General features: G+C 38.3%; 1 protein-coding gene across 3 annotated transcripts in view; it reads right to left on the bottom strand.

The window, feature by feature from the left end:
• LOC139144565 (kinesin-like protein KIF28P) overlaps window positions 1-25,451 on the bottom strand; it is a 503,294-nt gene that overhangs the window by 428,914 nt on the left and 48,929 nt on the right. For 2 of the 3 annotated variants that reach the window (XM_070715275.1, XM_070715274.1), the window contains exon 2: window positions 20,361-20,543. In XM_070715275.1, the coding sequence (XP_070571376.1) occupies window positions 20,361-20,543 (183 nt within the window). Of the gene's footprint in view, window positions 1-15,581; window positions 15,668-20,360; window positions 20,544-25,451 lie in introns of those variants that run through there. The other variant, XM_070715276.1, reaches the window with a different exon arrangement.

Genomic DNA, 25,451 nt, shown 5'->3' with positions numbered 1-25,451 from the left:
TTTGCATATCTAATGAGCTTTTCAAAGTTTGGAATATATAGTGTGAAGGACTTGACCAAAGGCACTTTACACTTGCTATATAAAGTGGTGATACAATGACAGCAGTCAAAAAATTAATATTTTTTTCAGCTAATTACATATTTCAATACTTAATGACCTATAGAGTTAATCTGTAGTGAATTATGTTCATTATGTTGATCATAATACTTTCAATGAAGTTGCAAACATGTAGCAAAGGTTCAAATTTACACATACATGTAACTGTATAATGAAACATGTGTATAATGAAACATGTAACTGTATAATGAAACATGTGAGCATTTACAGTTCATATCTGGTTTTTTAATGTGCTCTTAAAGGTGTTAGATGACGGTGCTTTTCAAGGAATTTTAATTATCACGCCATATAATTTGAATGGAGCCTCCGGGAAAAAAACGCTGACAAGGTTTTGAAGGATATTGTCAAGGCTTGTCAATGAAGAAATTCCAACCGGAAATCTTGCAGCGTGTTTGCATAAGGCGGGAAAAACCGGTTTTTGGAAGGTTCAGCAAAACGCTTGTCACGTGACTCTTATGCAAATAATGACCGTGTACTACTTGGTTGGATAGCTCTATATCAGGGCTTTCAGAAAATGTATACTTTATTGGGGTTTGGGACGTGTTCAATTGAGAAAAAAATAAAAATCTGAAAGTGTCTAAAAGGTATGTAGCTACCTTAAGGACAAGGCTCTGTAATTGTCTTGTAGATAGCTCAAGTTTGGTACTTAATTTTCACCGAAATGTTGGCCATGCCGTGTTTTCAAGCTTTGATCGTGCTACCGACAAACCCGAACAATCGGTTACCTTCTATCTGTATTCATAAGTCTTCCTCCATAGATTCAAAGGCAATTCAGCCAGCGTAGTTGCGAGACTTTAGTATCGATCACAGTATCAGTCACTTGTCTGTATTCTTGTGCGTACACGCAGCAGTTCTTGGCTGGTCAAGCCATCGTGAGCATCTTGCACCCTTTACCCGACGGTCTACGCTACAGTCAGCAAAACTACATTGCTTCAATTTTGCGATATCACCACAGAAGAGATAGTCTATTGTTTTATTCCTTCTATTTGCTCGCTTTTGATGTTCATAAGGCCGCAGACTTACATTCTTGCGAGCCAGAGCAGTAATTTCCGCTCCGCTGACCTACGCAAAAATCAAGCGCTAAGCTGTTGCCGTAAAGAGGCGCATGGTTTACGACGATGCAGACTTGGGGCAAGTCTATCGCATCAGCGGCGTGGTCCAAAGCATGGTTCAGTTTGTGCATCCACTGTCTTACGTCCAAGACACTTTGAGAGGTCAAGGTCGATAATGTGTAATGCCAGTTTCAATAAACCTGCCGGGCATTTCATGAAAACGGACAGTATTTAGAGCCTGTATGTTGATAGAACAGCACAAATCTAGCTTATTTCTTGCCTGATATCATGCCACAGTATATGTTTGGGAAAACTAGGTAGTTATTACCTGAAAAAATTGTGCAAAGTCAGTATTACTGGGGATTTTAGTTTGATTTGCTTCTCGTCTCGAAGGATATGGGCCGTGGGAAAACAAATGATAGCAGTCGAGCTTAAGTAATATTACCTGTAGCTCATTACATCCTCGCTTGATGCAACCAAATTTCTTTTTGTCTGAAATGCGAATCGGAAAAGTGAGGGGAAGGGTGGAAGTGGGGTGGAGTTTTTCAATTGCTTTCAAATTGTAGAGAACAGTTGAAACCTACTCTTTCTGATAACCATCTTATTACATGATTGATTTTCTGCAGTTATTCTGAATTGTACATGTCAAATCTTTCATCATGTTCCCATGTTTTCAAGTTGCGTCGATTCATGTAAGCATGATGGCGCGATCGATCATGATGCGTTTGATGGTGCGTAACGACCTTGTCTGGCAACCACCTGAAGATGTATGGGTAATTTGGTATCATACGAAAAGAATTGGTTTTTGTTGATGTTGACGATCGACCATCGGTGTTAAGCCGATTGTCGTGCCTCGTTTACCGCTATTTGCCACAGATAAGGAGAAACATGGGGCCCGGGGGCACCGACGTCCTTTGTACCTCCTTACTGTTTATTATTTGCCATAAATGTGAAATTTGGCAAAAAGTCAAATTGTTTGGACATAAATGAAAGTTATTTGAACTGGTTGGTTACTGCTCCAGCATAAGTTCAAGTGTGGATTCTAAGTATCAACAACCCTGATATTTAAGTGAATTAAGAATTAGAGATGGGACTTAATAGGATCAACAATATCTAAAACAGGAAACGGTGAATTTATATAATACAGAAGGGGAGAAAATTTAGCCAATGGCTAATCTAAACCAAATTACTTAAACTGGACTGTTGGCATTGATTACACATGTATTTATTGTCCATCATATAGAAAATAAATTTGGGCCATTGACTAAAAAACATTTGCTTGTTACACTCACCACACTTGTACTTAGTATTTGGAGTGTACACCTATCTACAATACAATGATAAAAAGTTTGGACTCTGTAGGTCAACAGTGCATCTTTAATGTGTGAGACTAAATAAGCTTACCCCTCAAGTATGTATAGGCCAAAGACAATATTTAATTTTGAATTATGTAGTGCAGGGAAGGACATACAATATGGTGAAAAGCAAATTAAATATAAAAACTGAATATACAATTATATGGAAATGTTGTTTTACTACAGTCATGAGTATCTGGTGTGTGCCGAGAGACAAATATTAAAATTGGACAGTATCATCCTGACCACAGTTTGTCTGACTGGTTGTTTCCTTCTGATTTTCAGACACGGTGATAGGTACAAAATATTATGCTATTCACGATAGTTATACAACATAGCTTGCATTGTGTTCACAGTAGAACTGAGTTTTACATGTAAGATAACTTTCTCGTAAACTGTAAATTCTGGCTTCTGGCAGCTCAAACGTTGCAATACTACATTTTTTGATATGATATGGAATGACTTCCACACATATGCAATATGCAGTGACAGTCGATATATTCATAGTAAGAGTCTACTACATTCAAGCATAGTGATGTTGACAACTACATGCATGCCAGTGCACGATTTCAAAGTAGCAAGGATGAAATTCTATGGTCTTTTAGTGGAAATATAGGTATTAAACGACAGTGAAACAAACAACATTAGTTATCGTGACCTTGCTGAAGTGCAATCTCGGATCATGTATGATCTGATGATCATGCCAAATTTATACCATGTCGGATTATGCTGTGATTCTGAAGTGCGCGTACTTCCTTAGTAAATCGGTCAACATCCCTGCGTACGATGCTGTGTGTTCCGCTACAGCTAATCGCCCCGCTCACCCTACGTACGGGCCTTTGCAGGGCTGTGGTGAGCGGGGCGATAATAGCTGTAGCGGCCACACAGCATCGTACGCAGGGCTAGGTCAACATAAGCATGCACACACTCAGACTGTCTTTAGCGATCGGAGTCAACAATGATGTCAAAATCAATGCACAACTGTCGAAATTACCCAAAATAAGCAACAGAAAACTAAAAGTTATCGCTATGTCGAAAGGACAGTACATCAACATAAAACGACGCTAGTTTGTTATGACATGGAGGTAGAAGGACAGAGCGTTCCCTCGCTCTCACCCAGCTATTAGTACGGGCCGCCGGTGGGATTGCCTCGCTGAAGCAATGGTACTGGGGAGTACCGAGTACGGAGGCCATCATTCTTCAGTCTATCGAAGGAGCGTTTCGTGTCAAAAAATACATGACAGCAACAAAAGTACCATCACTGTGAACTTCATATTTACAAAACATCATCAAATACACGCTAAAAACCCCAAAAAACGTCAAGATTCGCACCAGATGCGAGAAACAAGATGGCGTCGGTTTGATTTTTCAAGGTCCTTGCAAAACAATGCTAACTTGTTATATGCGCATGCGCATATTAAGGGGAGACCCATTTGATTTCGGGGGGGGGGGGTATGCAGGAACTTTTTTTTGTCAGAGAGACAGCATTTTTTATTTCTACTGTCAGACCTGCATCAATTTTTTTTTCAAATGGAGTAGCAGTGAATTTTCAAATTTAAGCCACTGTTTGACATATCACAGGATGTTTTATGTATTCATTTTACATTCCAACAAATGAAAACAAAATGGAAAGTCTAGTATATATATACAACTTTCAATTGTAGAACACTTTTTTGGCAAATCAACTGTGATCAGTACTATACCTGCTTTTCTTTAAAATAGTCAATTCCTTTTAAGTTCTCAGGGGGGGATGTTATCTTTTGTGGTCAGAAAACAAGGCTCACACATTGTATTTCTTTATATTTGTTGTTCCTCAATTTTTCATTGTCAACTTGTAATCTTTCTAACATATTTATATTGAGAGAATAATGTATTGGTTTTAACACTAGTTTATTGACTCCTGTCTTGTGTTTTAAATTTTCACAATTTACAGAAGTCAAATCGTCCCATCTAGATATTGCCTATACCATTGAGATATTGCAACAGAAATCCTGAAATATGATTTCTTGGGTCAGAAAAGGGAAGGAAAACATCGAGTGCACTGAGGTGTAAAGTAGTGAATGCTTATATCGTAAGCGCTGGAAAAAAAACCACATAAGAATTGCTTGTGGTAAAAACATTTGCGCTGCCTATGGCAGCATGCCAGCAAAGAATACATGAGGATGAAGTTTCCAAAATTTTGCTCATTTCAACTGCATTGTGACAATTCCTTTTTTATTTCTGTCTGTTATGAGAATTTTTTTTTCTCAAGCCATTACAGGCTTAATTTTTTTCTTTTATTTCACCTGGTGACATTTTTTTTTCTCAAAATCCTCCATCCCCCCCCCCCCCCCCCGGAAATCATGTGGTTCTCCCCTAAGTGAGCCCCTGACCTATATGGGCCAGTGGATTGCTTCCTCAGTAGAACTGATATGCCTGCCGGTACCGGTGTTTATCGCCTACGGAGGCCATCATTCTTCAGTCGATCAAAGGCGCCTTTCGTACCAAAAAATACACGACAGCCGCAAAAGTGCATCACTGTCAACTTCATAACTATAGAACATATTGAAATACACAGTGAAACGTTCACGACGTAAAAAATGTACCCACACCGAGAAACAAGATGGCGTCCGATTCGATTCTTCAACTCAGAATTGTCCTAGAATTGTGCGCATGCGCAAACGGTAGCTTTAACGAAAGCAAGGCAAAATCAAGTAAATATAAAATAAAAATGGATAAATAATATGTTTAAAAATAATACAAGGCATGTATCACCAAATTTTGAACATTTCTGACGGCATTGCAACTATACGAACACCCATGCCAAATATCACAATAATCAAATCAGTGGTTTTGAGGAAAAATTGAAAATAGTGGTTTTCAGAAAAAAGCTAAAAAAGTGACTTTAAAATGATTCAATCAAAAAAAGAAAAAAGACCGTTTGAGATACATGCCCAAGTGACCAACAGACCAAATTTCAGAAAAAGTTGCTGAAGCGTTTCTGAGATACCTGCGTCCACAGCATATGGCCCACTGTATGCAACAACAGAGGCCGCGTCATCACATTAGTACTTTGTGCCCACAGGGCACAAAGGACTAAAATTAGTTGTCTGTGGGGTTGTTTGCAAAGTAGCCTTTGTGACGAGATTCGACACAAAGGCACCACAGTACTTGCATCAAATTGGTGAAATCTTTAGGCGACGAATTTGTTCAGTGTTGTTGATGTTAATATGTTGTGCCGCATAACAATATGTGGGAGAACTTGATAAATATACATTTCCGCTTGTGCAGAACAACCTAATCATTGCATTGATTCACTGTTTTGTATACTTGGCATCGTGATTTTGTTTACAAGTATTCAAAACTCTTATGTCGACCAATTGTTGCATCGCTTTCGAACATGACAATGAAATGGCGACCCTCCGACATTGTGAATGCATTTTTCAAAGCCTAGCGTCGGTGTTTTGTATAGGTGCTTGCAAGAAAACAAACAAATCAAATGCACAGGGAATCTTTTGGCAACTTAGATGTTTACATATAATCGATATCTGTACTATCACCTGTGATTAACACCTGAATTAAACAAAGTCAACAGCTTATATGAGGCTAGAACGTCAGTTAAAAGTTGAGAAAATAATGATAGTTTTTTGAAGTTTGTATCGATAAAACCTGAATTCATGAAATAATAAAGATCACGGAGTAAGAGTGCATGAAAAACTGCACTGAAAGATTACAAGAAATACGTTATTTTCGCTTTTGGACCATAAAGGTCATGACTGTTGTTTTCTCTGTGGGAGACTTCCTCCACGTGTCTCGTATGACCACTACAAAACACGTATTCACGCAAAGACACTCGAAATTAATAACATGTTGAGCTTCAAAGTACAACTTGCCAAATTCTACAAAGAATTTTCTATGAGAGGGGAAGTAAACCAGCTTTTTTACCCGTGAAACCGCTGCCACATTCAGTTGCACAGGCGATCACGTGATAGGAGATAAAACTGAAATAAGCCTGCATATGCTGCAGCATGAAAATGCTGGGTTGCAAAATTGTGATTAGATTGCCAAGTTTCTTTGGTCTGTCATGAAAATGCAATAAGTAACCGACATTATTGAGCACTCAAACCGATAGTTTCTAATTCTTGGCTTGCAAGATTTTCAACGTTATTTGACTTTTACCATGCATTTTGATTTGTATCCGGCCCATTATTGACAATACATAGAGGGATCTTGCTTGACAGCATAGCGCCGTGTGTGTACATTTATAAACCTTGCCGCTTGCTGAGGCGACAGCAAGAGAACACCTCGTAAGTAAAGAGGTCGCCATACTCTACATCTGATTTTAATCAAATTGGCCGCTCGCGTACTCCAGAATGCTTTTTGTACGTAATGTGGTCATCTGTCTCATAATTAGTTCATGCTCTAATGAATGAAAAAATTCCTGTCGCGACTCTAGAATGCATATCGACGGCGGTGAGGTAAGTGTTGAAACTGCATGTTGAAAGATATCTATATCGGTACCGTACAGGTACGTCTGCATTTACTGCAATGGTCACGTTGTCTTTGCAATTTTCCCTTGTGACCAGCTTTGGACAAAGCTTTAAAACATTTTCTACGCTCTCTTTCCACCTCCTTTGGCCGTATTTACATGTTACGTTGACGCGACGTGACCCTTAAATTCATATCGCCAGAGCTAAGTATTATCCCTGGCGCTCAAGGAGCAGCAACTTGAAGTCGACATCAAAATTGACCGATATCAAAAGGTTTACCTCTATCCAACTTGCCACAACATTCTATTAAATATCAGCATCTTTAAAGAGCGTTTTTTTAAAAATTCGTTCAGGAAAGGCGAATAAAAAAACGAAGTAAGACTGACCATGGCTGTAAACCCGTCTATTTATACCTCCTTCATGGACTGACATATATGATGATACACTTTATTATATTACAGTCCATTGTTCGACTGTTCGTCCACGAATCGAGCTTATAGGCACCAGGGGCATGCTCGAGTTGCATACACTCCATGCTGCAAATCCGTAGCCTTTGCCACTCGGGTAGCTTTGTCATTGGAGTGGATGGGCTACAATGTGTAATACGCAAATATCGCACAGGATACGGCCTTCGGCAGAAATTTTCAAAGACACAAAGGACCGTGTCCGGTGTTCATATAACCTACCCGCTTAATAATTACTCGGTATTTGTAATTTTTTCTCTCCAATGACCAAGCTACCCGAGTGGCAAAGGCTACGGATTCGCAGCAACTAAAATTCAAGATGGCGGTGATTTCAAGGCGATCGTCAGTTTAAGTTGGAAAACCCCGTTAAAAATAGATAAACTTGAGGAATACCTAGACATCTTCCAATGGATAGATGCTAAATGGACTTTGGACCAAGTGTATGGAAATTATTTCTGTAAAGATCGAAAATTAGCGTTCAAATTTGCGCCGTTCGAAATTTCGTGCGCATCGGCATAATGCATGTGTAATACTATCCTGTGCGATATTTCAGTTCTTTACATCGCAGCCCCCACTCCCAAAAGAACATATATGCCAAGGAGTGGCAGGGCTCGTTTTCGCAGCAAATACACTCTGTGTCTTCTCAATCGCAGGTTACATAATCCGTACATTCAGACAGAGATCAAGACTTGAGATTACGATTTCCAAAGGTCAATGTCAGTACATTTTCTATGAATGATGAGTAATAATGCGTAGAGCATACACAGGAAGGGCTTGACTTGTTACGTGTATGAATAACAAGCGACCTAGCGGCCGATATAGCTCCGCTGTGTTCATGTAATGAATAAGTATTTTTGACACATGTTGATGAAGAAGGTGGAAATCTTTGATAGCTCAATGCAGTGGCCAGAAAAAAGTGGCTAAAATAGCTGCAAAAATGCACAATTGAAGATTTCATCATACTTTGAATATATCACATCGGATCATCCCAAAGAACATGTCAACAAAAGCTTTCTGATGAGTAGTTTTTTGAGAATAAAATTTTCTGACCAAAATGGCAACAATTGCCCCAAAAATAAAAATAGTGACAACATCACTGTTCGCTCCCATATAGTTATCAAAACAAGTCAACAATTGTATGAAACACAGACTGGCACAGAGTGATGACATTGACCCCAAGTGTGCCTTGGCCCATGGAGAGTGATAAAGATATAACAAACAGCTGAATGTAATGATAAAATAGTTAAGTATAGGCCTATACAGGCACTGAGAGTGAATATGTTACAGCAATTTGATTAGTTTCTTTTCATTTTCTACTTCTGTGATAATCTTTAAGACAATCAATCTGCAAGGCAGTATAAGTATTGACAAATATTACAAGCACACAGTAAACTGTTCTTGATTTTTCATTTACAATTTTTGACATAGACTGAAATACATAACATGCAACCAATGTTTACACTTTGCCCATACACCAGATACATGGAGAAATTTCAACATACAATCATCAACTCAGAAACTCTACAGGGAAAAGTAAACATCGTTTTCTTCCAGAACAGCTGGTGCATCCACATCTGGAACAACTTACAAATTTAACCAATTACACAAGGATGATGACACAAGAGATAAAGTTAAACTGTGGTGAACTTGACTATTCCTTTCAAATCCTTACTGAACTTGACATCTTAAACTAAAATACACTGCATGGTTAATTGCGCACAAAATTACATCGGGGTGGACCATTTGATAAGCGGTGGTGTCTGGAAGATCGATGAGGTACATTATCTTTTTTATCCGATCCATTGTACATTCTTTTTTCCCCACTCTCCCACCTTTTCTTTTGTCAAACCTTCTCTGGCTGAATTTTTTATTGGCATTTGTTTGGAATTTTTTCAAAATCTGCCAGGATTTTTTTACCGCATTTCAACACCAAATACAGTTTACCATATCAAATGCTTACTAAATCACCACATTATATACTCTTAGTTCAGTAGGTATAAAATTACCAAAAAAGAATCTTAAAAATACGAAATGAAAGATATCAAAGTAAAACTGAAAGTTTCGCAAAGTTGCCCCAAAAATTCAAAATTCCGGATTTCAACTTAATTTCAATATATCTTATTAACAAAAACCCTAAGAACCGGTTTACAAAATATCAAAGCAATCAGACTGGTAAATTTTGAGAAACAAATTTTTTGACCAAAAATGAAAAAAATTGCCCCCCAAAATACAAAATTGCAGATTTCATCCTAACTTTTAAATATATCTAGTTTTAACATTAACCCTAGGAACCTGTACACTAGATATCAAAGCTACCAGATCAGAAGTTTTAGGAGAAAAATTTTTTGACCAAAAAAGGCAAAAATTGCCCCCAAAATAAAAAAAATTGCCAGTTTCAACATACCTTCAATACATTATATTGAGATTAATTTTAGATACCTGTATACCAAATATCAAAGCTATCAAATCAGTAGTTTTTGGATAAAAATTTTTTTATCAAAAATTGGGAAAATTGCCCCAAAATTACAAATATGACAATATCAATAAAATTTGTACAAGCATGACTGAGGTCATCCTGAGGAACATGAATATTAAGTTTCATAGCAATCACACGAGTGATTTCAGAGAACAAGATTTTTTGACTAAAAACGGAAAAAATACCCTAAAAATACAAACATGCAAATTTCATCCAAATTTTTGCACACATGATTTAGAATACCTAAAGAAATCTGCATACCAAGTTTCAACCAAATCTGATCAATGCTTACTGAGTTTTAGCCATTTGCAGAATTTTTCCTTTTTTCCCCCTCATTTGCATATTTTTGGCACTGACATGTTCATTTGAACAAATTCACATCTCCACCAATAGGTGCACCTGTACACCAAATACGAAGACAGTAGGTGCTACGGTTTAGGAGTTTTCGATGTGGACGGACATACATACATACATACATACAGACGACATTTTTCCACCTTATACGAATACCTCCAATTTGCATATATACATATGCATATATGGGAGCGTAAAAATTGCAGATGTCATCATAATTTCAAAAGATCAAATTTAGTTCATCTGTAGGAACCTGCATATCGAATTTCAAAGCTATCAGACTAGTACTTTTCTAGAAACACGTTTTTTTGACCAAAAATGGAAAAATTGCCCAAATTGCAAAAATTGCAGATTTCCTCATTGTTGCAATAAATATCATTTTTTGACCAAAATGGCAAATATTGCCCCAAAAATACAAAATTACATATTTCATCAGAAATCAAATACATATTACTTAGTTTATCCATAGAAACCTGTATACCAAATTTCAAAGCTGTTAGACCAGTACTTTTTGAAGAAGATTTTTAAAGATTTTTTTACCAAAAATGACAAAAATTGCCTTAAAATACAAATATGCAAATTCACCACAATTTGAACAAATCTGACTGAAGTCACCCTAAGTAAACTGCATATCAAATTTCATAGCAATCAGACAAGCGGTTTAAGAGAAGAAGATTTTTTACCAAAAACGGTAAAAAATGCCCCAAAAATACAAATACACAAATTAACCACGATTTGAACAAACTTAAGTGAGGTCACCCCAAGTGAACTGCATATAAAATTTCAAAGCAATTGGACTTGGGGTTTTAGAGGAGAAGGCAATTGTTGACGGACAACGACAAACGACGGACGACGACGGAAAATCAACCTATTTGATAAGCTCTGCGTCGCTGACAGCGGAGCTAATGAACAAAATTAAGGTCAAATAGAAAGCTGCATATAATAAAACTGAAAGCATTTAGGCCTATATAAGAAATTTAGAAACTATAATTTTTTGACCAAAAAACAGCAAAATTTGCTTACAAAAACTTCTGCAAATTTCACCACAATTTGAACAAATCTGATGGAGATCACCCCTAGGAACCTCAATACCAAGTTTTAAATCAATTCGACATGCGCTTTTAGAGTCGATGATTTTTTTACCAAAAACAGGAAAAATTACCCCAAAAATACAATTATGCAAATTTCACCACAATTTGAACAAACTTGACTGAGGTTACCTCTAGGAACCTCTATACCAAGTTTCAAATTAATCTGACTTGAAGTTTCAGAGAAGAAGATTTCTTGACCAAAAACAGGGAAAATTTCCCCAAAAATACAATTATGTAAATTTCACCACAATTTGAACAAACTTGAGTGAGGTCACTCCTATGAACCTCCATACCAAATTTCAAAGAAATCTGACTTGCGGTTTCAGAGAAGAAGACAATTGTTGACGGACGGATGGACGGACGGACGGACGGACGGACGACGGACAATCAGCCTATCGGATAAGCTCTGCGTCTCTGACAGCGGAGCTAAAAACATAGACAGTAGAAGCTGCCGCCTATGATTAAAAAGCTTATTTGGTGAATGGTATGTATAGATGAGTGATCGCCATTGTTATTTTTGTTTCGCAATATATAGTGAAACATCATGAGAGATTGCGCATGCGCAATTTACTATTTGCCTCACCGACCAACTGCATACCAGGCTAGGCTCAAACAACTCAGTGAAGCAAGGTGTGACTTTGCACAATTTTGACAAGCAGATATTCACTGACTCAGTCAAAGTTTGACGTCCCGAATATTTCTGTTATACATACCAATCGATTTTACCGCCAATTTTGGGAAGCTCACATCGATACTACCGGGTAGACGATGCCAGAATGACTTGTCTTGCGTCTCAGCACGCTGGGTCTGTGAAATCGCTGATAGGCAAGGGCTTGCTTGCCTCTTGCACTAGGCTTTTGTGACTTGCAAATATGTAAAAATCGTACTTTTTTCTTTTTAATTTACCTGAAATTAAAAACACTTGCCTGTAGGACTTGTCCATATAATCTGGGCAAAGGAAACGCTTTGGCCAAGCAACTATAAGTTAGATTTGTCATCCTTGGTCTCCCACAAAAGTAATGCAGAGCGGTTTCTCCTGTTGTTTTTCTTTTACTTCATGAGGACTAGCTCCCGACATGACAAAAACAAGTCAGAAATGTTATGCACCTGTAATGCAGAGATCTGGAGGACACCGCGACATTGGACTTTTATATGATATCCGATATTTACGGCTTCTGGATACAAGATTTTCATCCACAATTTGACAAAATCTTGTATCGTCAAGTATCGAAGTTAGAATCAGTCCTTGGAAGTCGGGTTTTACAAGATCTGTAAGGTGGTGAAATACCCGACATATATCGAATATTTACACGCGAAATGACAAAATCTGGTATTGTCTGGTATCGAAGTTAGAATCAGTGCTTTGAATTCGGGTTTGACAAGATCTGTAAGGTGGTGAAATATATCGGATAATTACCAGCGATTTGACAAAATCTAGTAGTCTCTAGTAGGAAGTCGAGTTTGACAAGATCTGTAGGGTGGTGAAATCCCCGATATATCGGTTATTTACCTGCGATTTGACACAATTTAGTATCATCTAAATATCGATAAACATCAGCGATTTTCACAGACCCGACGTGCCGAGACAAAGCCTTAGGCAAGTTATTTTAGTATCGTCTATAGTATGGATATTAGAGTCCCGTAGTTGCCGATAAATATAAGTTTAATATCAGCGATTTCACAGACCTGGCAGGCAGATGCACAAGGCAAGTCATTCTAGTACCGTAAAGTATCAATATTAGAGTCCCGAAATCGCCGAGAAATATTGCCGATTCACAGACCTGACGTTGATTCTCCAGGGACACGACCTCGCATGTTTGTGAGTAATTCTAAGTTTTCTGTGCCAGGTTGTACAACAGTAATAGCGGACATGCATCAGGGCTCGAAATAATACCTGTCTGCCTGTCCCGGACAAGTGAAATTTGGCCTGGACAAGTAGTTTTGAAAAGTACTTGTCCAAGTGGACAGGTAGGTTTTTTCAGCCTGCAACCAGTATTTCAACCTATTGACTACAGCAAATATTTATAAGTTTAAATTTATATAACAGCGTTTCCGTTACAATTTCAAAACTTGCGTACGATTTTACGCAACTTGGTTTTTATTTGCGTAAAACATCTCAACAACGCGTACGGTGTCGGTGGAAATCGGTATCTGAAGTGAGTTGGGCAGTCTTTTCTGTCGAACTTGGGGGTTTCCTTTAATGCGCATGCTCTATTAACAAAAAACAATAACCTGGGGGCTTCAAGGTATAGTAGCTGAACGCTTGCAATGCCGTGATGCATGTCTCGTATATGATCGTTGAGCAGCTTAATGACTTCATGTTCAAAGAAAATACTTTCTGACAGTGAAATTAGTGTTTTCAAAGGGCCAACAAAAAGCAGATACTGATCAAAGTCCAGCGGGACCTCTCAAGATGCAACCCTACAGAGTGTAAATCGTCACCCGTAAACACTTTCCAAATAACATGCGACCTAATGACCATGATTAACTGTATTGTGTTACCAACAACGTAGACTCGATGGATTCTCGAATTTTTTGCATCTGTAGTGTCATTGTCTGTACAGAACTGATTGACATGATGCTTTGTGATGATGACATACAATGTTTCATAAAGAGTTGCGGTCCGCTAAAGTCTAAATTGTTGCAATATCATGATAAATGTCACTTGCAAGTAGGTGTATATGTTCTATTTTTGTCCTGCATTGAACCACGTTGAAGCAATGTAGTGCGAGCCAAAAGTACGTCCGTGTCATGGGGCGGCATTTCTCAACGCATATTAGTTTACGCAGTCATGAATTAGACTATTTCAGACTATTTTGCATAAAATCAAAGGATTTTGTTTAACAGAAACGCTGTTACTGTATATACCTTTTACAATTTTGAAAAAAGTAAAAAAAAATTCGATAATATCTAATCACTGTTTACAGGAGGCAGCCATCTAAGGTCACTTCTCAAATCTCTTACTCTTAGATTGGGAGATTCTCAGAGCTATCTCGACACCGCTGTTACGCCAGTTTGCATATGATAGGCCTACAGGCATGAGTTTGTTGAATTGAATTGAAACTAGTATAGTTTCTTAGAATAAATTATGCCATTTTGGACAGGTACTTTTCTCACTGGGACAGGTACTTTTTATTTTGACTTGTCCAGTGGACAGGTGGTTGAAAAAAAGTATTTCGAGCCCTGTGCATTGTCTAGGTGTATGTGGTTGTTTAAGGACATACAAAATACGCATTCCGTTCGCTTTACGCCAGGGTAAGCGAAAGCTACATCGCATCGGCGTTGGCTGCAAGACATGCATGCACTCGGCACTTCCGTCCATGCGTACACGGGTTATGTTCACGCAATACGCATTATCTGAGGACAGGGCGGTGGTCGAGGTTTTGGGTTTTTTCTATGAAACATGCGGAATTTGTGTCATTTTTCACATAGAATTCACTACTTTATACAAGAGATTACTGATTTGAAATTCATAACCCAGTCTACTAAATTGCCTGTTTGTAGAGTCCCATTATATTGAAGGATCCACTCGAAAAATTGATCAACATGTGACGGAGAAATCTAAGCTGAGATTTCAAAATATTGTCCTTGGATTTACATATATCGTCTGATCACTAAAAGTAAAAGAAATCGTTCAGTAACAAAATTCAAAGCAAATTAAGGTTATAAATTAACAGTAACGGCCAAGTTATCCCGACATAAAAATAACATAAACCATGAACTCGCAAATACTAAAAGGTGTCGACAAGCATGTCTTATAATTTACTCCAATCACAAAAGGAAATGGTCATAACATTCGCTAATTTTAAGGGGGTAAAAGACCTCAAGTATAAAACACTGCAAACACGTATATCATTCGCTCATGCAAGTGCCGGTCAGAACACAGTTTTCGCCAAACAAAACACACAACCACACCCCCCCCAAAAAAAAATCAAAAAAACCCCCAAAAACATGAAATATTGAGTCACTGATAAATTTACTAAAAGGCTAAACAAACTGACCACTCTCCCATACGAGTTGCGGTATAAATGTTGTCGCGAAAACAAGACAGATCGAAGATAGCTTTGATAAATCAGCGAAACCTGGTAGTTCTGCAATAGGGTATAAAACTATGAAGTTGCTATTTTTGTAGTCATGGTCAGTTGATTTCCCACAAATAATACTCGTAGTTCATCACTTTTTCTAAGCGTATCGTTGCCTTACATAGCTTAAATTATATCCTCCCTCAGTCCATTCTAGGCGTGGTTGTTGATAGTACAGTTCTCGTGATGATAGGTTTGGCCACCTCACTGTAAAACAGCGAAAAAGCATATTAAGTATGTCAGGGAGTTGGTGCAATCGCAAAGTCGAGGGGATTTTTGATGAATATCAAACGTTAGTGGGGGCAAATTTTATCCACCAAAGAAAGAAAGCTACCTGAAGTAAACTCTCTTTGCCCCTAAGTTTCATGGAAAACTAGCAGAACGAGCAAGGGATAATCAGCAAAACAGATTTATTCAGTGCACACCTCCAATCGCAGCACGCAACTTTATATTTATTCCCCTCGGGAATTAAATGAACCGGATACACATGTTGTGACATAGTGTCCAACGATGGTCTGATAATACGACTGTTTTGAGAACGGGGAAAAATCGCCGTGTAAGTATTGGTACATTCACCACCAAAATAGCTTTAGCCCGATAAAAAGACGATACGACAATGTAACATTTAAAGAAGAAAGTGATTTTAATAGTGAACAAGGCGACATCAACACTGGGACGTAAAGTCCATGTCTCTTCATCGACATCATACATTTACCGTCTGAAAAACATATGTAAATGATACGTAAATGATAACGGCAGTGTCCCGACACATAGAAAAGTAATAATAAAAACCAATGGCATGTACTTACCCGTAAAAACATCGACAAGCATATCTTACAATGTATACCTATCACAAAAACTAGCAAGACACTGACAAACTCAAAAGATCTGTGTAAGTCGGTATCGTCTTTTTATCGGACTTTTTCACCTTAAAAATTAAGGTTAGGTTATTGAAAAGTTCACCCAAAGACAATCAGACGGCAACAGTAAGCGGCTTAGTGCTCTTTGAATATGTATCGGTCACTACGCAAGGTCCAAGTGAATCTTGTACCGGGGCTTGGTCAAAACAGACAGGGCAGTTTAGTAGCCCTGCGTACGATGCTGTGTCGTACATTCCAAAATTGGACGAGTACAAAACTGAACACTTTCGAGAGGACAACAAAGTATCAAAGTTGTAAAATAAACAAATTGTTTAACAAAACCGGGAACATACAGCTACAGCATCGTAGCCAGGGCTGTAATGTGTCTGTGTGTGTAGCATGTGTGGACACAGGGACAGACACTGTTGTAGGCTTGATGTCTAAACTAGAACTGATTACTTTATTGTCTAATAGTAAAGACTGTAACATATCACGTCATGGATGATTAATCTCTGGAATGTGATTGTCAAGTCAGTATATTGACTCAAGGATGTTTACTTGACGGAAGTGAACAGATGTGAGATAGTGTTGAAACACTACATCCCTCCTTTATTAAAATTGGATTATTTGTAATAGTTTCAAAATGTTGATGATCGGATGTTGATGTATTGACTGTATTGAAATTCTCAGGATCCGGTGATATTCCTTCGTCTGAGAATTTCGTTCCGTAGAATAGAAGTGTTGTCTTATTGAATTCGCATTTCTTCTTGTTCAGTGTTAAGTTGCGCTCGCGTAATCGTTGAAATACTCGGCGGAGATTGTCGAGATGTGTATCTCTGTTGCCGTATACCAGTATGTCATCACTGATGTTTAGGGCGGGTAAACCTTCGAGTGCCTCCCGTATTGTATTTTGGAATATCTCCGATGCCGATGTAACTCCAAAGTTGAGTCGTTTGTATCGACGTAAACCTACATGTGTACTGAACGTAGTAATGTATCTTGATTCTGGAGCGAGTTCAAGTTGATGATAACCTTGATTCAGATCGAGTTTGGAAAATACCGTCGCATTGTTCAGATCATGCATAACATCATCAATCGTTGGCGTGATGTGTCGTTCACGTTTTATCGCTTTATTGGGTTGTCTCATATCCACGCATATTCGGATATCGTTCGGATCTTTTGGTTTTGGAACCGCTACGATCGGTGAGACCCACGGGGTTGGACCTTCGACCTTTTCGATTATATCGTTTTCTTCCATTTCTGCAAGTTTCTTTTCGACTTTCTTGCGAATGTGAAACGGTATGCGCCTATGTGGCTGTGTTATCGGTTGAACAGTTTTGTCGATGTGTAGTTTGACTTGATTATCTTTTAGCTTCCCCATGCCTTTGAATAAGTCCTGATATTCTTCTATCAGCTTATCCGTTTTTCTTTGAAGACCGTTAAGTTTTGTTTGCCCTTCGACTTGCTTGACAATCTGTATCAATCCTAAGTCTTCAGCAGTCTTAAAACTTAAAAGAGAGCCGCCAATTTCACCATCTTGCTTTACGACGTGAAATTCGACTTTAGATAATGCCTTCTTTCTTTTGGTCGACTGGAATTTGTATCCGATTTCTGCGTTGAACGTACCTAAAGTTTTCAACGGCTTAGAGCTTTTGTAGGGAAATATTCTGACGTTGCTGTCCTTCAACTTGATTTTATCTTTTATCTTTTTGTAGTCACGCTCTTCAATGACATTGATTGCTGCACCAGTATCGATCATAAAATGTATCTTCTTACCTTTTATTTCGATATCCGCTGTCGGATTCTTGACAGTAGTTGTGCGAATTGCTTCATCTCGTATGTTGTATACGTACTGAGAGTCGGAGTCAGAGTTTGTTGCGATCGAGTCGGTATCTGTATCCGTATCGGCGTCTAGTCGTTTCACTGTACGATGACCACGTGTTTTGGATTCCTTTCCTTTCGATCGGCAAACTTTAAATTTGCAAAGTGGTTTAGTTTTCCACAGGACTTGCATTTCTTTCCTTTTGCTGGGCACGTGTCTTGGTGAGGGTAGTTTCCTCCACAGAAGTGACATTTCGATTTCTTGTCTTCACTTCTAGTTGACTTGCCACGTTTGTATTTATCAGGCTTGCTTTGTTTCCTTCGAACCGCGTTGACTGTTGAACCAGTGTTGGCTTCCATTTCCGTTGCTTGCGATTCTGAGATTTCAAGCGATCGGGTGTACTGTAGTAAATCCTTCAAAGTCATGTCTTCACGTAGAGCTCGTCTTCGTACTCTCTGTGATGAACAGTGTTCAATGATTTGAGTAAGGATTTCGTCATCGTTGTCCTGGTATTGACACTTTTTGATCAGTACCCGTAGTCTTGCGTGGTATCTGTCGATTGATTCGCCTGGTTTCTGTTTGGCTTGACGAAATAGATGTCTGTAGTATGCTTTCGTTACTTTTGGTGAGTAACGGGCTGTTAGCGCGTCGACTAACTTCTGGTAATCTTCATCGCCACCTATTTCTGCCTCTGTCATTGACTCGATATCATACTGCACGTCTTTACCTGCGTAGTGGAAAAGTAGAGCACGTTTTCTCTTGTTTTCCGTTATGTCGAAGCCTTCCATGAGGTGCTTGAAACCTTTCAACCATTCTTCCCATCTGGTCGCATTGGATCCAGCTTCGGCATGGACTGTAAATGGTTCATAGTGAGGAACAGCTCCGGTTGCCATGATATCTTTGATTGTACGGATCGTCTCAATCCACTGTAGCTTGTACGTGAATTTTCTCGCATCCGCTAATCCTCGTCGCCAATGTGATGTGTCTGTGTGTGTTTGGACACAGGGACAGACACTGTTGTAGGCTTGATGTCTAAACTAGAACTGATTACTTTATTGTCTAATAGTAAAGACTGTAGCATATCACGTCATGGATGATTAATCTCTGGAATGTGATTGTCAAGTCAGTATATTGACTCAAGGATGTTTACTTGACGGAAGTGAACAGATGTGAGATAGTGTTGAAACACTACAGCCAGGGCTGTAATTACCTGCTAGTGCAGGTTTTCTGTTACTAGGAAAAACATCATCGTCTGCTCGCACGGCTCGTTAGCCAGACAGGAGCCTTCCACTAACCACGCCATGCGGGATGCCGGCACTATATTGCGTTAAGGGAGTTGGATGGATTTAGAAAATCAGGCAGCCAATCAGAGCACGCGTTACACTCAAAGATAAAACCACGCCTACCTTCCAAAGGCCGACCACAGCACACTTTAACTGTGTTTGAAGGTGTTTGTGCACAACTTTTCTCTCGATTTACTTACTGGTTTACTAGACTTGGTTCAATTGTGTGATTTGTGAACATGTGAGTTGGGTGAACGCTTGGAATGCAATGATTTGTGTTCTGTTTTCATGTGAAATGTGTGAGTAGCATTATCGCGTTGAGTGGAGTGAACGCGATACAGAGGAGTTTTACCCGGCACAAACTCACCGCCCTGTCCTCAGATGATGCTTATTTATCCTCACAGTGTGGGTTGTCCCTCACAGTGCCATAAATTACAGTTTGCATGTCCAGCACTATGTCCCTCACTCGTCTGTTTTTGATACCTTGAAATACCTGACTTTGATCAAGTAAATCCAGGTATATATCCCTAATTAGGAAAGTTCATTAAATATGCAAGTTAGGAATTGGCTAAAAAAATGCTAAATGACTTTGAATAATATAATCATAGTGTCTTCAATGAACATAGCAAGTTTCGTCAACTTTGGTCGAGTCAGTCAAGATATACATCCTTAATAAGGAAATTTCATCAAATATGCAAATTAGGAATTTGCTGATGTAAAAATGTTTAACGACTTTCAATAATGTTATATCATATTATCTTCAATGTACATAGCAAGTTTCATCCCAAATATCAAAGCTGTCAGACAAGTGGTTTTGATGAAACAAATTTTTTGACCAAAAATGACAAAAATTACCTTAAAAATAAAATTCACATATTTCTGCACAATTCCCACAAATCTGAAAAAGATCATCAAAAAAGATAATGGTTTTTTACCTGATCTGCATATTTAATTCCTGTTGCGATGTAAACACCATTGTCATCTTGTGTATAGCCATCATGTGACCAATATGAGAAATCAAATGCAAATGTGTGAGTTTTTCCACTTTCTGGATGCTTTATTGTAGTGGAGTTACCAGACATCGACACAACGCACTTGGAGTTCGCATTTTTTTCTCTCTGTTGAGATCAGGAGCAGGTCATTATTATCAATATAGCATTAGCAGACACAGATCTTGGCATATCAAGGAATGATTAAACTTTTCTATTGTGAAAACTTTGAATAAAAAAGCATCCATTGACATATTAGTTGAATATGTATGTGTCCTTGTTGGGCAGGAAATCAGTTTGATATATATATATATATGAACATGGGGGCTGGGGGACACCAACATAGTGTTTATTATTTGCCATAAATGTGAAGTTTGTCAAAAAGTCAAATTGTTTGGACATAAATGAAAGTTATTTGAACTGGTTGGTTACTGCTCCAGCATAAATTGAAGTGTGGAATCTAAGTATCAACAGCGTTGATATTTGCGAAAGTGAATTAAGAAAAAGAGATGGGACTCAATAGGATCAACAATATACAAGTCATTGTTGATGACACAGTCCCCACTTGTTAATGGGTACTTTGATTACAGGTCCTCAGAGAGGATAGAGTCCTCTTCATTAGGTGTGTGATAAAAATACTTTTTAAATAAATTCGCTTGATACATGTCTGAGTTATGGTTCAGGACATGAAAAAATCATAATAAAATGATCACACAGCAGCCATATTGGATCGTATCACAAAGCAAATCAATGTGCATATGTATGACAAAGGTCAATGTCCTTGTACCAACTTTGAATAAAATCGGTTGAGATATGCCTGAGTTATGGCTTTGTACATGAAAAAATGATAACAAAATGGCCACACAGCAGCAATATTGGATCGTACGTGAAAAAATCGTACATTGGATCATATTACAAAATAAATTAACACGCATATGTATGACATTGGTCAATCTCCTTGTACCAACTTTGAATAAATTCGCTTGATACATGTCTGAGTTATGGTTCCAGACATGAAAGAAGGTAACAAAATGGCCAAACGGCGGTCATATTGGATTGTATCACAAAACAAATCAATGTGCATGTGTATGACATAGGTCAATGTCCTTGTACCAAGTTTGAATAAAATCGGTTGAAACATGCCTGAGTTATGGCTCTGTTAATGAAAAAATCGTAATAAAATGGCCGCCTGGTGGCCATATTGGATTGTATCACAAAACAAATTGACGTGCATATGTATGACATAGGAGATTAACAATGGCGGCGGATACGAACGCTTCCCTCGCATAGAGAGAGATAAGTAGGCTTTGCGTAAGTTTACAAGCGCGGCTGGGCACATCGTGTACCTAGGCGAGGTGGGTGTGCTCGAAAACGAAGATCAATGCAAGTTTTGGATTCAAAATCGGCTGTTTTCGGCGGAGAAACTGCCCGCCGTATTTCTGCAGGAGGACCAGCGGTTTTTTCTATATCAGTCTGCAGGGCTGTGGTGGGAGGCCGTATAACGCCGGTAACACACAGCCCTGCCATGCAGAGCTACTATTCACGATTGTTATACAACATAGCTTGCATTTTGTTCACAGTAGCAGTAGCACTGAGTTTTATATGTAAAATAACTTTCTCGTAAACTGTAAATTGTGACTTCTGACATCTCAAACGTCACAATACTAAATTTTTTTGATATAATACGGAGTGACTTGCACACACATGCACTATGCAGCGACAGTCCATCTATTCATAGTATGAGAGTCTACTACATTTACGCATAGTGATGTTGACAATTACATGCACGCCTGGTGTACAATTTCAAGTAGCCACGAGGAAATGCTGATGGTCTTAGTGGAAATATAGGTAACAACAGTGAAACAAACAACATTACTTATCGTGACCATGCATGCTAAAGTGCTATCTCAGATCATGTATGATCTGATGATCATGCCAAATTGTCATGTCTGATCATGACGTGATTCTGAAGTGTGCGTACTTCCTAAGTAGTAAGAAAATCAGTCAAAATATAAGCACACACTGTCTTTAGTGATCGAAGTCAACAATAATGTCAAAATCAACGCACAACTGACGAAATTACCCAAAACATGGGGCCCGTGCGCACCGACGTCCTTTGTACCTCCTTACTGTTTATTATTTGCCATAAATGTGAAATTTGGCAAAAAGTCAAATTGTTTGGACATAAATGAAAGTTATTTGAACTGGTTGGTTACTGCTCCAGCATAAGTTCAAGTGTGGATTCTAAGTATCAACAGCCTTGATATGTGTGAAAGTGAATTAAGAATAAGAGATGGGACTCAATAGGATCAACAATTACGGTGAACTTATACAATAAAGAAGGGGAGAAAAATAATCGCAATCATACCAATCCATAATCCAATAACACTAGGTCAAAATTTGTAAGACAATAGTTGTAAACATAGACACAAAACAGCACAGAACAGACAGTAAATAGACGGTACAAACAAAGTCAAATTCATGAAAGAAAGATATATGGACCTCTGGCCAAAAGACCAAGAAGTGATGTCAGGTGTTTCGAAAATAGTAAGCGCATCCTGCCCCACATGTGGCACCCGCCATATATCAATCTGTAAGTCAGATAGGTAGTGGTCACTAACTAAGGCCCAATGTCACCGATGCCATCAGTGATCATTTGTCGAAGAGAGATATTGTATTTATCTACCAGCTTGCGATACCTGCCAAAAAAGCGTTTGAATGTAGAGACAAGTCTTGCTCTGGTGTAACCTTGATTTAACAGTTTGAAAGAGAGACGGCCATGTCTCTCTACAAAATCACCATATGAACTGCATGCTCTTGCATATCGTATAAGCTGGGAAATGTATACCCCACAAGCAGGTGAGAGTGGAATATTACTGATGAGGTGTGGAAATTAATTATACTTGTTACGTGCAAAGAAAACGAACAAAGGTGAACTCAGCAGTTAACGTTTAAACAAAATTTATTACGAAAATAAAACTAATTGCTAAGTCAGGGATAGAGTACAAGCTTTAAAGTGTACAGACTACTTATCTCAGCTGGGACGGCAGAGCTCCAGTCTCAGAGTTGTAACAGTCAGTCGGATGAATGAACAGTCCTTTGGCTTGCAGGCTTGAAGCTGCACAAAGTCCACAGTATAAATCCAGCGTTGACAGTGAAGGTCTTGAAAAGTCTTGAGAATGACTACTGCTGGAGTTTAGTAACACACAAGAGACACGATCCCAAAAGTCTGACTGGAAGCTGTGCACGTCCCTTTTATAAAGGCATATAAGAACAATCTAGAACTTTTATTGACATTCTAATTACTGTTCTAAAATTATCTCTCTTACACAACTAATCAACTTTCCAGAACATTCCAAACATGACTAATTGAATTCAAGGTTGTGAGGTCATTAAGGGCAGTGACCTTGAGAATGTTCTAGACTAATTGAACTCAGGTCATGATGAGTGTGGGGTAAATGACCTACATGACATACTAAAGTTGAAATCATCTCTCTTGTCATATAGCCTAGTAGAAAGGTGACCATTGGAGTCAAATTCAAGTAAAATGTCCAGATATGAAGCAGAAGAGGCCGTTTCTGTAGTTTCTTTAATCTCCAATTCTGGAGGATAAATCATAGCGAGATATTTACTGAATTCAGAGTTATTCAATGAAATAACATCGTCTATGTATCTAAATGTTAGGTTGAAAGTACGAGCTACAGAGACCTTTTTCTGCTTGATAAGGTTCTGGATAAATTCTGCCTCGTATGAGAACAGAAATAAGTCGGCAAGTAAGGGAGCACAGTTAGTGCCCATGGGAATTCCTATACACTGTTGGAAAATGTGTCCTCCAAATTCAACAAATATGTTGTCAATGAGGAAATCAAGCATACTGATAATGTCTTTCTCGGTATAAAACACTTTAGCGTTAGTAGTATTTTTAACAAAATATGTAGAATTATACCCTAATACCACATATTTGTAACGGCGTGAACCGTTTTTGTAGAAAAATGCTTGGTTGATGATGTTTTTCCACAATTTAGCCACAAAATATTGTAATATAATGGACAATGGCTAATCTATAAATCAAATTACTTAAACTGGATTGTTGGCATTGATTACACATGTATTTATTGTCCATCAAATAGAAAATAAATTTGGGCCTTTGACTTAAACACATTTGCTTGTTACACTCACCACACTTGTACTTAGTATTTGGAGTGTACACCTATCTACAATACAATGATATAAAGTTTGGACTCCGTAGGTCATCAGTGCATCTTTAATGTATGAGACTAAATAAGCTTACCCCTCAAGTATGTATAGGCCAAAAACAATATTTAATTTTGAATTACGAAGTGCAGCTGGGAAGGACATACAATATGGTGAAAATCAAACTAAATATAAAAACTGAATATACAATTTATATGGAAATGTTGTTTTACAGTCATGAGTATCTGGTGTGTGCCAAGAGACAAATATTAAAATTGGACAGTATCATCCTGACCACAGTTTGTCGGTACAAAATATTATGCTATTCACGATAGTTATAGCTTGCATTTTGTTCACAGTAGAACTGAGTTTTACATGTAAGATAACTTTCTCGTAAACTGTAAATTCTGGCTTCTGGCAGCTCAAACGTCGCAATACTACATTTTTTGATATGATACGGAGTGACTTGCACACATATGCAATATGCAGTGACAGTCAATATATTCATAGTAAGAGTCTACTACATTCAAGCATAGTGATGTTGACAACTACATGCATGCCAGTGCACGATTTCAAGTAGCCACGAAGAAATTCTAATGGTCTTTTAGTGGAAATATAGGTATTAAACAACAGTGAAACAAACAATATTAGTTATCGTGACCGTGCTAAAGTGCAATCTCAGATCATGTATGATCTGATGATCCTGCCAAATTGCCACGTCGGATTATGCCGTGATTCTGAAGTGCGCGTACTTCCTTAGTAAATCGGTCAACATAAGCACACACTGTCTTTAGCGATCGAAGTCAACAATGATGTCAAAATCAATGCACAACTGACGAAATT

This window comes from Ptychodera flava, chromosome 11 (assembly GCF_041260155.1).
Source record: "Ptychodera flava strain L36383 chromosome 11, AS_Pfla_20210202, whole genome shotgun sequence".
NCBI lineage: Eukaryota > Metazoa > Hemichordata > Enteropneusta > Ptychoderidae > Ptychodera > Ptychodera flava.
The sequence above is the reverse complement of the archived record's forward strand: the minus strand, read 5'-3'. Positions and strand labels throughout refer to the sequence as shown.